At 31.7% G+C, this 15,532-nt stretch overlaps 1 protein-coding gene across 1 annotated transcript; it reads right to left on the bottom strand.

The window, feature by feature from the left end:
- Nucleotides 1–242: 242 nt before the first annotated feature.
- LOC133670904 (ribonucleoside-diphosphate reductase small chain) lies at nucleotides 243–1,595 on the bottom strand. Its single transcript, XM_062091502.1, has one exon. The coding sequence runs from the start codon at nucleotides 1,324–1,326 to the stop codon at nucleotides 337–339; it is 990 nt and encodes a 329-aa protein (XP_061947486.1). The 5' UTR covers nucleotides 1,327–1,595; the 3' UTR covers nucleotides 243–336.
- Nucleotides 1,596–15,532: the final 13,937 nt, after the last annotated feature.

Below are 15,532 nucleotides of genomic sequence, written 5' to 3'. Positions count from 1 at the left end.
AAATACTCTTGACACGGAACCTAACATACGCAAAAGCGGTAGCATGAAACACTAGCCACAATACAATTTAATGCACGTTGAATATTAAGGGGGAAAGTGCAGATACGTGATTTTAAGTGCTAAGAACACTGCCTCTATTTTGAGAATTTTTATGTTTTTTTTGTAAAAAAAATTTGTTCGATTTTGAAATTTGGGTCTGGAAATGGAAGTTTCAAAGCATCTCTACGAAAACACAGAACAGAAGCGAGCAAATTGAAGGGGGGGAAACCCCCGTATATATATATATAAAAAAAAAGCAGTGAGAGATCCATAATCCTAATTCCACAAACAAAGACTCTAAAAATCTTCATCCATCTTAAACACATGATTCCCACCATTCCCATTAATACTAGACATAACTGAGGCCTTTTGATACTCTCCTACTCTTTTCTCGAAGAAATTAGTCTTCCCTTGCAAAGATATCAACTCCATCCAATCGAATGGATTAGCCACATTGTACACCTTCCCGCACCCAAGCGCACCCAACAGCCTATCAGCTACGAACTCAATATACTGACTCATTAACTCCCCGTTCATCCCTACCAACGCGCATGGCAGCGCGTCCACCACAAACTCCCTCTCAATATCCACTGCATCCTTCACTATCCCCTTCACTTGCTCCTCACTCAGCTTCTTCCTCAGCAAGCTGTACAGCAGGCACGCGAAATCACAATGAAGCCCTTCGTCTCGCGAGATCAACTCATTCGAAAAGGTTAACCCCGGCATCAACCCACGCTTTTTTAACCAAAATATCGCACAAAAACTCCCCGAGAAAAATATCCCTTCCACGCAAGCAAAAGCAACTAGCCTCTCCGCGAAACTCTCGCTCCCGTCAATCCACCGCAAGGCCCACCGTGCCTTCTTAGCCACACACGGCACCGTTTCGATAGCATGAAACAGACGATTCTTCTCCTCAGAATCCTTGATATAAGTCTCCAACAGAAGACTGTACATCTCGGAGTGGATATTCTCAATCGCGATCTGGAATCCATAAAAAGCACGCGCCTCTGAGACTTGGACCTCTTTCATGAAACGCCCGGCGAGATTTTCGAGGACAATCCCATCAGAGGCGGCGAAGAAGGCAAGGACGTGAGAGATGAAGTGCTTCTCGTCGGGAGTCAGGTTTTCCCAGTGGCTGATATCCGACGAGAGATCGACCTCCTCAGCAGTCCAAAAGGAGGCCTCAGCTTTCTTGTACATCTCCCAGATTGATGGGTACTGAATGGGGAACATACAGAACCGGTCTGGGTTTTCAGCCAGGAGGGGTTCTTCTGGGATTGCAGGCATTTTTCTAAAGAGTTTTTTCCGATTAAGAAAACTAGGGACTGGTTTCTTCTTCTTTTTTTTCCTGGTGGTAAGTAGAGCGGGCTGTGGGGGTGTTGATTTTATAGGGGGAAAATGGGAGAGAAAGAGAGGGAGGGATTTGAAATTTTGAGAGGAGCGGCGCGGATTTTAAATTTTAGGTGTCTGGTATTCGAAAATTTTTAGGGTTTGAATATTGTGACAGACCAGGAACTGAATGGAGGATTGAATAGTCATTTTGTCTGATATGCTGATGTAATATTTGTAGGTTGTCTGGGGGTTTATCAGGTCCTGATATCGATGGAGGGGAGATTTTGTTTTTTTTATTGGTGCAAAAATTAAATTAAAATAGAGATTAAATATTTGTTTGGAAGAGAGCCTTGAGAGTTGAGAGGGAAGCTTGTGATTGGCGGGGGATTTTATTGGCGCGGTATTTTCGAGGTTTGAAAAGGCAAAGTGTAACTATCTATGATGGTTTGGTGTCGCATGCCTGTGCGTGCCAAGAAGGATGACCCCACACGCGCTCCTGCCAGTTTTAAGTGCATCACACGTGATTAAGTGCATTAACCATTTTCACTTGCAATTTTATGAATTCTTTTTTTTTTTTTGAGAAAAATATAGTTTGGTAAAGATTTTGAAAAAATAACACATTTAAAAAATAACAATTATTTTTTAAAATATTAATTTTCTACACAAAAATAATTATTATTTCAAAATCCTTACGTTTTATGAAAATTCAATAGTCATGAAATGAGATTCAAGATCCAATGATCGAGAAAAAGATAATAAATAAGTTGATGTGTTAACAGAGAATAAAGAGAGAAAAAATAGATCATTTGGGACACACCAGGATTCGTTTTCAACCCCTTTAAAAAATTCAACGAGACATTCTAACCATGTCTTCGAACATGCCTTGTAATCAATCAATTGGTTACACGCAACACTAATTTTATTAGTATAAAACATATTTATTATTAATAAAGGCTTTTTTATCTTTAGTATTTGATTAATGAATCTAATGTTTGATTAATGAATTTAGAGTAAAGACAAAATCTGTGAAATAAAAATGTTTTGCATAGAAAATTATAAAGTTATTATAATTATGAGATTCATATTGCATCAAAACAATGTTCCTAAATGTTCTTAATTAAAGTTCTATTAAGACTGGATATTAGTCAGAACTATTGAGACCATTGCATATTATGTTACTTTCTTTATGAAAGGAAGCAGTTACTCTCCTAAACTAATATATGAGAAGTATCTAGAACTAATATGCAGGTGTTTATTAGATGACATGTACATTGAATTGACCCACAAGAGAATTTCATATGGAGATATCACTTATATCTATGATAAAGTTCACATGATAGTTATGTAACCGGTCCTTAGACTTTAGATCATTAAGTTATCTTATATAATAAGCGATATGATTTGTTTTTGACCACATGTTGTTCTGCCTAAGGGTTACAAACGGGAAGATATTGTGTATGGTATAAGCTATATAAAAGTATTTAAGTAATCAAGAGAAAATTTATCACTCTGAGTGAATTAGAAAAAATATTTCATTTGATCTCATAGTATTGAATGTGAAGTTCTTGACTAAAGTGGAATGAGATATGAAAAGAGTTTTAAATCTTATTCAAATAATCAATGACCATGATGTTGAGAACTACAATGATTTAACAAAGTAGATATACTTCATGTTATAATATTTAAATCAGAACATTCTTGATGAAAGAATAATAATTACATTAAAAAACTATTCATTAAAATGTTAAGTCAAACTACTTATAACTTTTCTAATATTTAGGGGATCATAACAGGTTGCTAGACATTGTACTTGATTTTCAAATATAAATCAAACAATTGTTGAATTGATAATAAATTAAATTGATTAATTTATTTAATCCAATTTTATTTAGGGTTTTGATTTATATTTGGGCCAATTTATCAGGGAACCTAATAGGTTACAAACATAAGAACCATTTGTTGCGATGTCGCGGTCGCACAAATTAATTACCCTGGCTTCAAACACAACACACAAGATAGTATAGAGCAAGCAAGGGGTCGATCCCACAAGGAAGTTTCAAGTCAGATTTTTATGTTGTACGTTATGTAATTGGAGGGATTTGGTTTGTGATTATCTAGATAATTTCATCAAGACTAACATACAAGCTGTCCGCAGCTTGTATCACTTTGTTCAAATGTTCTCCCTAAGTTCAATAATGTAGTTCCGCCACAATTATCAAGCTTAGTTGCTTCACAAGTTCATATATCACAACTCCGGTTTTGATATTAAACTTAGCAATAGATTGTTCACAACAATAACTTAGAGTCCGCTCTAGCAATCATCAACAACAATCATAGAAAATATGCATAGGAAAACAATCATACTCATTCATAACATAAACTGAAAATAGAAGGAAGAATAAATCTCACGGTTCTTGAAATCCGAAGGTTTGTTGTGTCCTTGCAACCAAGAAAAGAGCTTAGCATTGCATAACTATTGAACAACTACTTCTAAAGAATGAAAAGAGCATGATTTTTTGGGTTTGTAGAGGAGAGAATTTGTGTTTATTCTCTGCTGGCTGCTGCCTCCTTCTGCTCTCCCTCTTTTCTGCTGGCTGCTGCCTCCTTCTCTCTTTCTTTTTATATACTAAGAAACCCTAGTCTCTATTTTACAAAATAGTCCTCCCTTGAGTTGGCAGTTTACATTTAAGTACTTTAATAACTATTTTTCCTAAAAGGAGAAATAGACTTGCATGAAATCTTCAAGCTCTGACTTAGAGGAGCTAAATTGCTGATGTAAAAACTTGGATGTCGTTTTAGATGCTTCAGAACGTAATTTGGACTCGTTTCTTCACGAAACCTGTTTGCTGGCAGAATTCAGTTGTCATCTTTGGAAAATCATATCTCCCTCATATGACATTGTTTTTGGCTGAAACTTTGAGCGTGGATAGGTCTTTGAATTAGGAATCCAAGAAAATTTAGTTTGCATAAATCGGACTTCTGTAGCTCCAGATATTAAATTTTGAATGGCCAAAGGTCAACACTGGCAGAATGCGAGATTTGACTTTGCAGGATGTGATTTCCATGATCTTTCTCCTTTTATTTTTCTTGCATTACATTTCCAGAAAGGTATGGATGTTAGCTTTTTAGTACCACTGGAATCACTTCATTTCGATCTCTAGAACTCACGCTCTGCACAAAACATCGACTGAACATCAAATCTGTCAATTACCTCCAATTTACTCCTTTTTGCATCTTTCATCCAAAAATGCCTTCAAAACATAAAACAAAGAATATCAAGGCATTTTATATATAAAACATGGACAAAACATTAGGTAGATATGGGTGAAACTATCGAATAATATGGTTACATCACCATTGGTCAAAAAATAAAATGGGATGATTAATCAAGTGTGAGTTGATTATAAATTAATTTTAAAAATTGAGAATTAGAATGTAATTAATACAAAGAATTACAATTCTTAAGATAATTATTAATAATTCTGCAAGTTGTATAAGAGAAATTGAATTGTGACTTGTATATTTTTTGTTGAAACTTCATGCAAAAGGCCATGTAACAGTTCTTACCAGCCCTAATCCATATTAACAGTCAAAGTCCATATTGATAGCTCAAGTCCATAAGAGAAATATGTACAGCTTATGTCAAGCCATAGAGAAACTAATCTACCTAAAAACTAACTCGAACCAATGGATAAATTATAAGAAACTAAGTAGCTTGGAAGTTGAAGTTCAAAGTACAAAAAACAAACTTAATAAGGAAATAATAAGATATGGAATCAATTTCATATTACATGGAGAAGATCATGCTATTCAATTTACATGGAATTAGCTTAAGAAAGGAAATGAAATCAAGATAATATTGGTGAAGATATAAACCAAGTGCTATACGATTATTGAAAAAACTTGTTTGGTAAGCTAAACTAAAAGATTTAGGGTTAGCAAAGCAAGAATCATAAAGATTAACAAAATCTAGAAAATGGAGTATATAATGTATACCATATACTTGTAAGAAGATGAGTATGATAAAAAAAAAAAGAGACTAAGATATAGGAAAGAATTAATAACTATTGTTGTCATTAAAAAGATTTGAGTAAAGAATCAATCATAAAGGTTGCGCTTGTAAGATTGCAATAACATAAGATTTGTAAGATCAAACATATAAATCCATCAAATTGTGAAAATTTCATGGTCATCCTTGAGGACTAGTCTACCTATAATTTTATGGGGAACCATAATAAAATATTCTGTGTAATTTTTACTCTTCTCCTATCTTTTTTGTTGAATGCATATTTTATACCTATGATTGATTTCTAAAACAAACATCACAATTCCTGCAAGGTTACATTGAATAGGTTCAAAGGATAACTTAAAATTGTTCTGAAAAAATTTCTCATTATCAATAAATGCACCTTTTTGATTGATTTTATTGCCTACATTTGGTATCACAATCGTGGTGCTCTTATTTTGGATATAACAAACTTGAGTTTGATCCATGACAACTATAGGTAATGAACTCTTTGAAGGATAATCCATAAACATGCCATCTTTCTTTGATGGGATGAACTACAACTACTAGAAAGCAAGCTTGAATGAGAATATTCATCCAGTCAATTGATTGTGAGTTTTGAAGAATGGTTATAAATGGTCCACACATTCCCATTAAAATAGTAGAAGATAAAATATTAGTTAAATTTGAAGATGATTGGGATGATAAAGATTTGAAAATGGTACATTTGAATACTTAAGCTATAAGTTTATTATATAATGTTTTAAATGTAAATGAGTATAATAGGACTAGTTCAAGTGAAATTGCAAAACAAATATGGATAAACTTGAAATAACACATGAAAAAGCTTCACAAATAAAAGAATCAAAGATAGATAGACCCATGCATCAATTTGAAATATATAAAATGCAAAAACATGAGAACATTGATGAAATGATGACATGATTCACACACATCATAAATCCACTAAAATACTTAGGAAAAGCTTTTTCTGATGTTGAGTTAGTAATAAAGTACTTAAGTGTTTGCCAAAAATATGAGAGCAAAAAATAATTGCTATTGTTGAAGCCAATGATCTAAATATAATGAAATTTGATGAAATACATGGGTTCTTAACCACCTATGAAAACTCTTTCACATACTCTTCCACGCTCAAGGATCCTTGTCGCAAAGTCTGAAGTCTGATGTATAACTCCTGTTTATAGTAATCAGGAACAAATCTCTTCTTCATCACTCTTTTCATAATTGCCCACGTTGTAATCTCCTCTTCTCCATCCCTTCTCCTCTGAATCTTTAAATTTTCCCACCACAAAAGAGCATAATTCATAAACTCAAGTGCTGCCACCTTGCACTTCCTTTCTTCAGAATATTCATACCATTCAAACACCTTTTCAACCTTCTGAATCCACTCCAAGTATTCCTCGGGTGAACTACTTCCTTTAAATGGTGGAATCTTAAGTTTGAGACCATTAGGAGGATTATAATTCTGCCTTCTTGGTCTACCCCTATCGTCGGCCTCATCATCCCCATTTGGATCTTCATTAGCTTTTATAATATCATTTCATGGCACCCTAAGTGCTTGCCTTTGTTAGGGTTGCAAATTATTTCTTTGCATCATTTGCATAAGGGTATTCAACTGTTCACGAATTCCAGTCATTTCATCCCGAATCTCAACATAAGATCGATGTAAGCCCATAACCTGTGCCTGTTCCAAACTTAACCCTCTTGGCATATCTTCTTTATCTCCAGCCATAATTAAGTTTATCAACCTTAATTCCAGCAAGCCTTTCTTCTGTTTTTTTGCTCCCAAGGTTGTCAATTCCGTTCTGTTCCGTCCGGAATGGCCGAAACATTCCATACCAATTCAAAAAACGGAACAAAACGGAACAAATTTCATCTCATTTTAAATCTCGGTCCGTTTCGGATTTTTCGGCTAAATTCCGCCCGAAACGTTCCTGTTCCATTCCACATGTTCCGTTCCGCTCTTGAAAAGCCATTGAATCAAATTGAACCTTATTCAATTTAATTAATTAAACCACCCAATTATAAAAAGCTCTTTTTTATTACTATTTTCTATAACAATGATATTAATAATAACATTGAAAATTATTATTAGTATTTTCATTAACAATGATATTAATTTTTTAAAATTAGATTTATCACTAATATATATGGTTTATATTCATGTTGTTTTTTTCATGTTTATACTTTGTAGGAATTTGAGCAAAACAAGGGATGCTTTAGATTTCATTAGCCTTAATAACATTGACCTAACTTTATATTTAAAATATTTGTGTTAAAACATTTTACTTTCATAATATTTTGATATTTTGTTTAAGTTGAATTACTTTAAGTTAAAGATCTATTTAATCTTGACTATTTAGAAATATTTTAAATTTTGAAATTATATTTGTTTGGCATTGTGTTTGCATTGCATAATTTATAATTAATTTATCTTGAATTTGAATTATATTTGTTGAATATATATATATATATATATATATGAACAGTACAACCCCGAAACGGCACGCCGAAATACTCCGAAACTGAAACATTCCGTTCCAATTGAAAAAACGAAACACCTACCGAAACGGAATTGACAACCTTGTTTGCTCCTGCCATAGATCGCAACTAATGTGCCGTGAATGATTCGAAAATCGACAACAATGAATCTAAAAAAAATGGATAAAGGATAGGTCAGGTTATGTTGTCTTTCTTTTGGTTTTTAGGCTGGATTATAGTGATTTCAAGGTAAATAAGATGGAGGATAGACTAGAATGATACTTTGATAAGTCGATCTGGACGCCACAAAGATCAATCTAGGATTTCGACGCCATACTCTTTGTGATTGAAGAGTGATAAGTCAGGTAGGGTTCTTCACAAAATCAATTTGGAAGAACAACTCTTAATTCTGTGAATTAAATTTCAAAATCTTGGCCAAAAGTTTTTTTATTACATATTTTGATACTATATTTATAATTGGAACATCCCTTCAAAGTTCGGAAAAATTCAACATGGCAGAAGTTAAGCCCAAAAAACAGACTTTGACAAACTAACCAAGACAAATTAACTAGCACATATTTTTTGACCTTTCTAACATAAACAAACCAAATTTAAAACAACTATAACTTCTTACACAAAAGTCCAATACAATCATGGTTGGACAATCTAGAAAAAACACGTTCTGAACTTAAAATCCACCTAGATTAGTCTTGTTTTCATATGCAATGGATGATTTCAAATTCAGGTTCAAATTCATTTGCGGTTCTGACCATAAACAACATCAATTCCTTCACTTATTTGCATATCAACCCAAATTCAAGTAGCCCAACATCAAAAGAACCATTAAGGGCTTTTCCCATCTCCAAGTTCCAATTGTAGGCAAATAAACATCTTTGAACCAATTTCAAACTGATTGTTAACTTTTAACTCCGACGCAGCTTCAATCATTCCAATTTGACTCGTCAAGGCCTTTTGTAATTGTTTTGCTCTCGCTTTTGTCATTGGACCATTTGAATCCTCTTGCATATTAGATTTAGCTTTACAAGATGGATTATAATTCCCATGATACATATCAGTCATGATGGTAGAAACATGGAGTAATGATGATGATTCTGATAAAGAAAAAGGAAACAAATGTCTCATATGTAAAGATAATTGTGAAGAAGATGAGGATGAGATAATTGATGAAATATGTGATTTGTATACTGGTTTGCAAAAAGAATTTAAGAAATATTTAAAGGAAAATGTAATGCTTAGTAAACAGATCACTTCCTTATATATGGAACTAAAACGGTTAAAAACATAAAATGAAAGTTTGGTTAAACAAACTAATAAGTTAAGAATTAAAAATGATTTCATCTTAAATAATAACTTAAGAGAAAAACTTGTAGTTCTACAAAAAGAAAATGAGAAGTTAGCACTGGATTTAATACAAATACCTAATTATATAGTGTCTGAAAAAAAGCTTGTAGAACTTTAAAAAGAAAATACTAACTTGAAGTCTAAAATCAAAGATCTTGAAATAATTGTATTTAAATTCACTGAAGGAAGAAACAAGCTAAAAAAAAACTATTTGGATGTCAAAAACAAAGACTTGACAAAAATAGGTTGGGATATGATCTATATAAGCAATCTCAAACAAAACCTAATTTCATTAAAAACATGAGTTTAGGCACACATGAAATCTCCTATCATTTTTGCAACCAACAAGGACAATACATGCAAAACTACCATTTTAAAAACTATAGATATTATAATAATCTGCTTAGACCAATCAAGTTTACATGAGTTGTGGAAGGAAGTATATTTAATGTTTTACGTAACCTAGTTGGTCCTAAAAGAGTTTGGATATGAAAATCTACTAAGTTTAAAGATGGAAAAGAAGAATACCTAGTACTTAGACAATGGTTGTTCCAGGCATATGATTGGGGATAAAAGCAAGTTCATTTCTTTAGAAAGAAAATCTAGTTTAGTAACCTTTGGTGACAAAAAAAAAAGAAAACTAATTGTTATATGTAAAATTGAAAAAGATAAATCCTCCTCAATTGAAAATGTTCTTAGTTCAAATTCTAAATTATAATTTATTAAGCATTAGTAAGCTATGTGACAAAGACTATAAAGTACTTTTTAAATCTTCACATTATGTTATTTAATGTATAAAAGATAATAGTGCCAAATTTGTTGGATATATCCATGAAAATATATATGTGATTAATCTTAATGGTGTTAGTTAATTCTTGTACTAGAAACATTACAAAATAGATGTTATATAAAAAATCAGTAAACTAAATCTTCTTAAAGGTTTTCCAAAAGTGTCTTTTGTTAAAAACAAAATATGTGAGACTTGTATATATATAAGACAAACTAAATTCTCTTTTAAAAGCAAAAATTTTATATCCATATCTAAACCTTTAGAATTGTTGCACCCTAACCCTTTTGGACCTACAAGCATTACTAGTTTAGATGGAAAAAAGTATGCTCAAGTAGTAGTTGATGATTACTTTAGGTTTTCATGGACTTTATTCCTAACACACAAATACCGAACTTACAAGGCATTCATTAATCTTTTAAAGAAAATTCAAAATGAAAAGTATATGTTTATAGTAAGCATCATATTAGATGAATGTGAGTTTAAAAACAATGAATTCACATCTTTTTGTGATAAATAAGGCATAGATCACCTTTTCTACAGCTCATAAAACTCCACAATAGAATGAAGTCGTAGAAAAGAAGCTTATAAGGCATTCATTAATCTTTTATAGAAAATTCAAAATGAAAAGTATATGTTTATAGTAAGCATCATATAAGATGAATGTGAGTTTAAAAACAATGAATTCACATCTTTTTGTGATAAATAAGGCACATATCACCTTTTCGTATAATTCATAAAACTTCTCAATAGAATGAAGTTGTAGAAAAGAAAAATAGAGGTCAGGAAGAAATGACAATAACATTATCAAGTGAAAGCGGGATAACATATTACTTGTGGGTAAAAGTTGTAAACCTAACTTGTTATGTCCTAAACAGAGTATCTATTAGATCTATTATTAAGAAAAATACATATGAGCTTTGGACAGATAGAAGGCCTAATGTAGCATATTTTCATATCTTTAGCTACAAATATTTTGTGCTAAAAAATGTTAAAGATAACTTAAACAAATTTAAGTCTAATTTAGATGAAGGGATCTTCTTAAGATATTCTTTTACAAATGAGGTATATAGAATATACCACAAAAGAAGATTAGTTATTGAAGAGTCAACTTATATTATCTTTAATGAATCTTATATTTTACCTAGAAAAGATAGTAATGATGATGTATGAAATATATTAGAAGTTAAGCCCCTATATATTATCAAAGAAGTTGAAATAATAGATAATACCAAACTAAAAAGTTAAGCCCCTATATATTATCAAAGAAGTTGAAATCATAGATAATACCAAAAACATGTAATTTTTTTCAAAAATCATCCTAAGCAACAAATTATTGGTAATTTGAAACAAGGGATTCAAACAAGAGCTATGATTAGAAATGAAATAAATAATATGACCATGCTCTATCAATTAGAGCTCAAAATGTTTTGAGGAAGTTTTTGCTGTTAAAAATTAGATAGAAACCATACAAGAGAAACTACTTTTGGATTCTTATACCTAAACTTGAAAAAAAGTTTGTTATCGACACTAAATGGATTTTTAGAAATAAAACTGATGAAAATGATATCATTGTAAAAAGTAAATCTAGATTAGTAGCAGAAAGTTATAGACCAAAAGAATGAATAAACTTTAATTATTCCTTTGCACTAGTAAATAGATTAGAATCAATTATAATGTTTTATGCTTTTACATCATACAAAAATATAAAATTATTTCAAATAGATGTTAAATCAACATTTTTAAACAAGTTTCTAAATGAAGAAGTGTTTGTTGAACAATCCCTAAACTTAAAAAAAATATGATTTTAAAAATTATGTTTACAAGTTATCAAAGCCATATATGGTCTAAGATATGATAGGCATAATAGATTCCTCTTAACTAAAGGACTTTTAAAAGGAGAAACTAACGTTACACTTTTAATTAAAATGCACACTTAAGATTTCATACTCGTACAAACCTATATTGATGATATAATGTTTAGTGCTTCAAATAAAGTCTTGTGTAGAAATTCTACTAACTATATGTAGGAGGAGTTTGAAATGAGCTTGATGGGAGAAATAAACCACTTTTTAGGTCTTATCATCAAACAAACCTAAGATGACATATTCATTAATAAAAAAGTATGCCATGAATATTTTGAAAAGGTATAGCTTTGAAAACTCAAGATGCTAATCTACTCCAATGTCCAGATCCTTATAACTAACCTAAGATGAAAATGTAAGAGTGTTGATAAAAAATTATAAAGAGGTATGATTGGGTCATTTCTGTATTTAACAAAAAGCATACTTAATATTATGTACAATATTCTCAAACTAAACACGTTGAGGTAAAATATCATTTCATTAGGGAACATGTTTAAAGAAATGAAATATCTATTGAGTTTGTAAATTCAAAATAACAATTACCTAATATTTTTACTAAACCTTTGCATGAAGCTTAATTTTCATATATTTGAAGACAATTAAACATTTGTATTCCATTCCAAAAAAGTCTTTTCTATTTGAACACATGAAAGACATGCAATCTGATGCTTATTATGTGTTAATTTTCATATGTTATTTTTCTCATCTTTACACCACGCTACTTTGAACCCTGAAAATAGTTTGGCATTGAGATTATTGGCAAAGACTACAAAAGTGAAGTTTAGAGCATTAATATACATACACAGTAAACATACTAGCATACATATCCTTTTTTAGTGATGCCAAAAGAGGGAGGAAAAACTATATGCCTAAACTATAAGCTCTTAGTACTTTATGGTATAAAAAGCAAAGCTTTTTCTACATTATTTTATATTTATTATGAATACTATTTTGACTATACTATATTGCATCCCAATATTATATAGTATAAGACATGTAAAATGTTCTAATTATGAAAGCATGTAATCTCATCATGTAAATTGTCTAATTCTTAGTAATGAATAGTAATTCTTAAACACCCCAATATGTGAAATGCTCTAACTTTAATTGAAAGGGCACTTACTTAAAATCTTAAGGTATGAAATTATGGTGTAAGGTAGTTAGTACCTTCTAATTTATTTATCTTATATTAGGTGCTTTGAGTGAGGGAGAGGTAAGTTGATTGAAAAGGTTGTGTTAGGAAAGGTTTGTCATCATATATATAAAAAAAGAGGTTGTAGTTCCTGTAATTTTGATAATTATAAACCCTAAAATTATTACTACTAATTCTACAAGTTACACATGAGAAATTGAATTTTGACTTGTACAATTTTTGGTGAAACTTTATACAAAAGGCTATGAAAATTTTTTTACTAGTCATAGTCCATATTAGTAGTCAAAGTCCACACAACTAGCCCAAGTCCATATGAGAAATAAGTGCAGCACATGTCAAGCTATATGGAAATCAATATGCCTAGAAACCAACCTAACCCAAAGGAGAAATTCCAAGAAACTAAGCAGCTTAAAAGCTGACGTTTAAAGTATAGAAAACAAGCTTAATAAGGAAATAAAAAGGTATATAATCAATTTCATATTACATGGAGAAGATCATGTTATTCAATCTATATGAAATCAACTCAAGAAATTAAAAGAAATCAAGGTAACATTGGTGAAGAGATAAACTAATTGCCATGTGATTATTGAGAAGATCTGTTTAGCAAGCTAAACAAAAAGATTCAAGATAAGCAAAGCAAGAATCATGAAGGTTAACGATGACTATAGAATGGTGCATATAATGTATAACATTTGCTTGTAAAAAGAAAAGCATGACAAAACAAGAATAAAATATAGGAAAGAATCAAGAACTATGGTTATCAATATAAAGATTTTAATAAATATTCAATCATAGATGTTGAACTTGCAAGATTGCAATAACCGCAGATTTGTAAGATCAAACATGCAAACCCATCAAGTAGTGAAAATCTCGGGGCCATCCTAGAGGATTCGACCACCTACAATTTTATAGGGAACCAAGATAAAATACTATGTGCAATTTCTACACTTCTCTCTTTTTCTTTTGTTGAATGCATATTCTATATATGTGATTGATTTCTAAAACAAACATTATAATTCTTGTTGTTACTCATTTTTGGGCCCCACATGCTGAAGATGGTATATATCCTTCTTGAATCAAATGTAGGAGTTTAGCACATGTTCGCTAGAAGATGGACAAAAGTAGAGAAGAAAGAAATATTTTTTCAAACTCTATTTCAACTGTTTTCTGCTCTCTTTATCCTCCCCCTTTGCTGCCAAAATCGCCAGGTTTCTTAGGCTGATTAGGAGTCTTCATAATGCTAAATTCGTTCTTTCTTTATCTGGTATTTAAGGTTGGATAAATCCCTTAGAATTTTCACTAAAAAAAACTGATTCTGCTACTGTGGCAAATTTTTTGTTCCAACTTAGGCTTTGATTCTGACTTGGTTTCGTGCAATATCTGACCATCCCAGCTATATTCTGTCACTCATGACATGTTAAAGAATTGACCTACACCTTTTTATTGGGTCCTAGGGCTCACTGTTTTTATGGTAGACTCTCAGTTAGATTGGGATGCTCGGCATTGTCAGTTTCTGAATCAGATCAAAAGACCCTTTTTGACCAACCAGATTGCTGTCAGATTCTGTTCTTTAAAATTATTTTTTCTCACTCCGATCCCTCATCAAAGTTGTAGTCTTGAACGTGTGGATGAATTTGGGCTTTTGAATAGATTGATTTTGATATCAGAAGCTCAAGATATTCCCGTTTGAATATCTAACGTGAAAGTAGAGAATTTTATCGCGAGAAGGATTCTGACTTGAGTTTTGCACTAAAGATTCTGCTTCCATCATAATTTTATTGGTCATTGTTCTTAGGTCATACTCTCAGTCATATTGGGATGCTAGGCAATGTCAGTTTCTGAATTAGATCAGGAAACCCTTTTTAACTAACTAGATTGCTGTCAGATTCTGTTCTTTAAAACGATTTTTTCTCACTTCGAAACCTTGATCAAAGTTGTAGTCCTAGATACGTGGATGAATTTGGGCTTTTGAATTGCTTGATTTTGATATCAAAAGCTCAAGATATTCCCATTTGAATATATATCTAACGTGAAAGCAGAGAATCATGCCGCAAGAAGGATTCCAGCCCGAGTTTTTTCAGGTCTTGATTTGAGGGACCTGATTTAATGTTTTAAGGATTTATCGAATTAATTAAAGACAAATTTCAAACTTTGTAATTCGAGAAATAAAAAAAAATAGGGACTGGATCAGAAAACGTCACAATAATGTTTGTTACTTGGCAGCGTAAAATAGCCCCATAGGATCTAATTAGCAGGATACTGTTCATTGTCATTTTAAGAATAAGCCCTCCCTCGTCTGATTTCTTTTCTTTTTCTCTGCACAAACCTTCATGTCTAATTTATTTCCTTTTTCTTTGGAAATTCATATTGGTTTCCTTTATCATCACACTTGATTTTTGGAGCCGCAAACCATGTTTTTTTTCTGCCTCACACTGAAGGAAACAGTTGGCCTCATGTTGCCAACTATGGGAGGGTAGAAAAGAGCT

The sequence above is a fragment of the Populus nigra genome, chromosome 13, assembly GCF_951802175.1.
Source record: "Populus nigra chromosome 13, ddPopNigr1.1, whole genome shotgun sequence".
Taxonomy (NCBI): domain Eukaryota; kingdom Viridiplantae; phylum Streptophyta; class Magnoliopsida; order Malpighiales; family Salicaceae; genus Populus; species Populus nigra.
The sequence above is the reverse complement of the archived record's forward strand: the minus strand, read 5'-3'. Positions and strand labels throughout refer to the sequence as shown.

Coding starts and splice junctions, on each gene's coding strand:
- LOC133670904 (XM_062091502.1), bottom strand. CDS start 1,326: ATGCCTGCAATCCCAGAAGAACCCCTCCTGGCTGAAAACCCAGACCGG.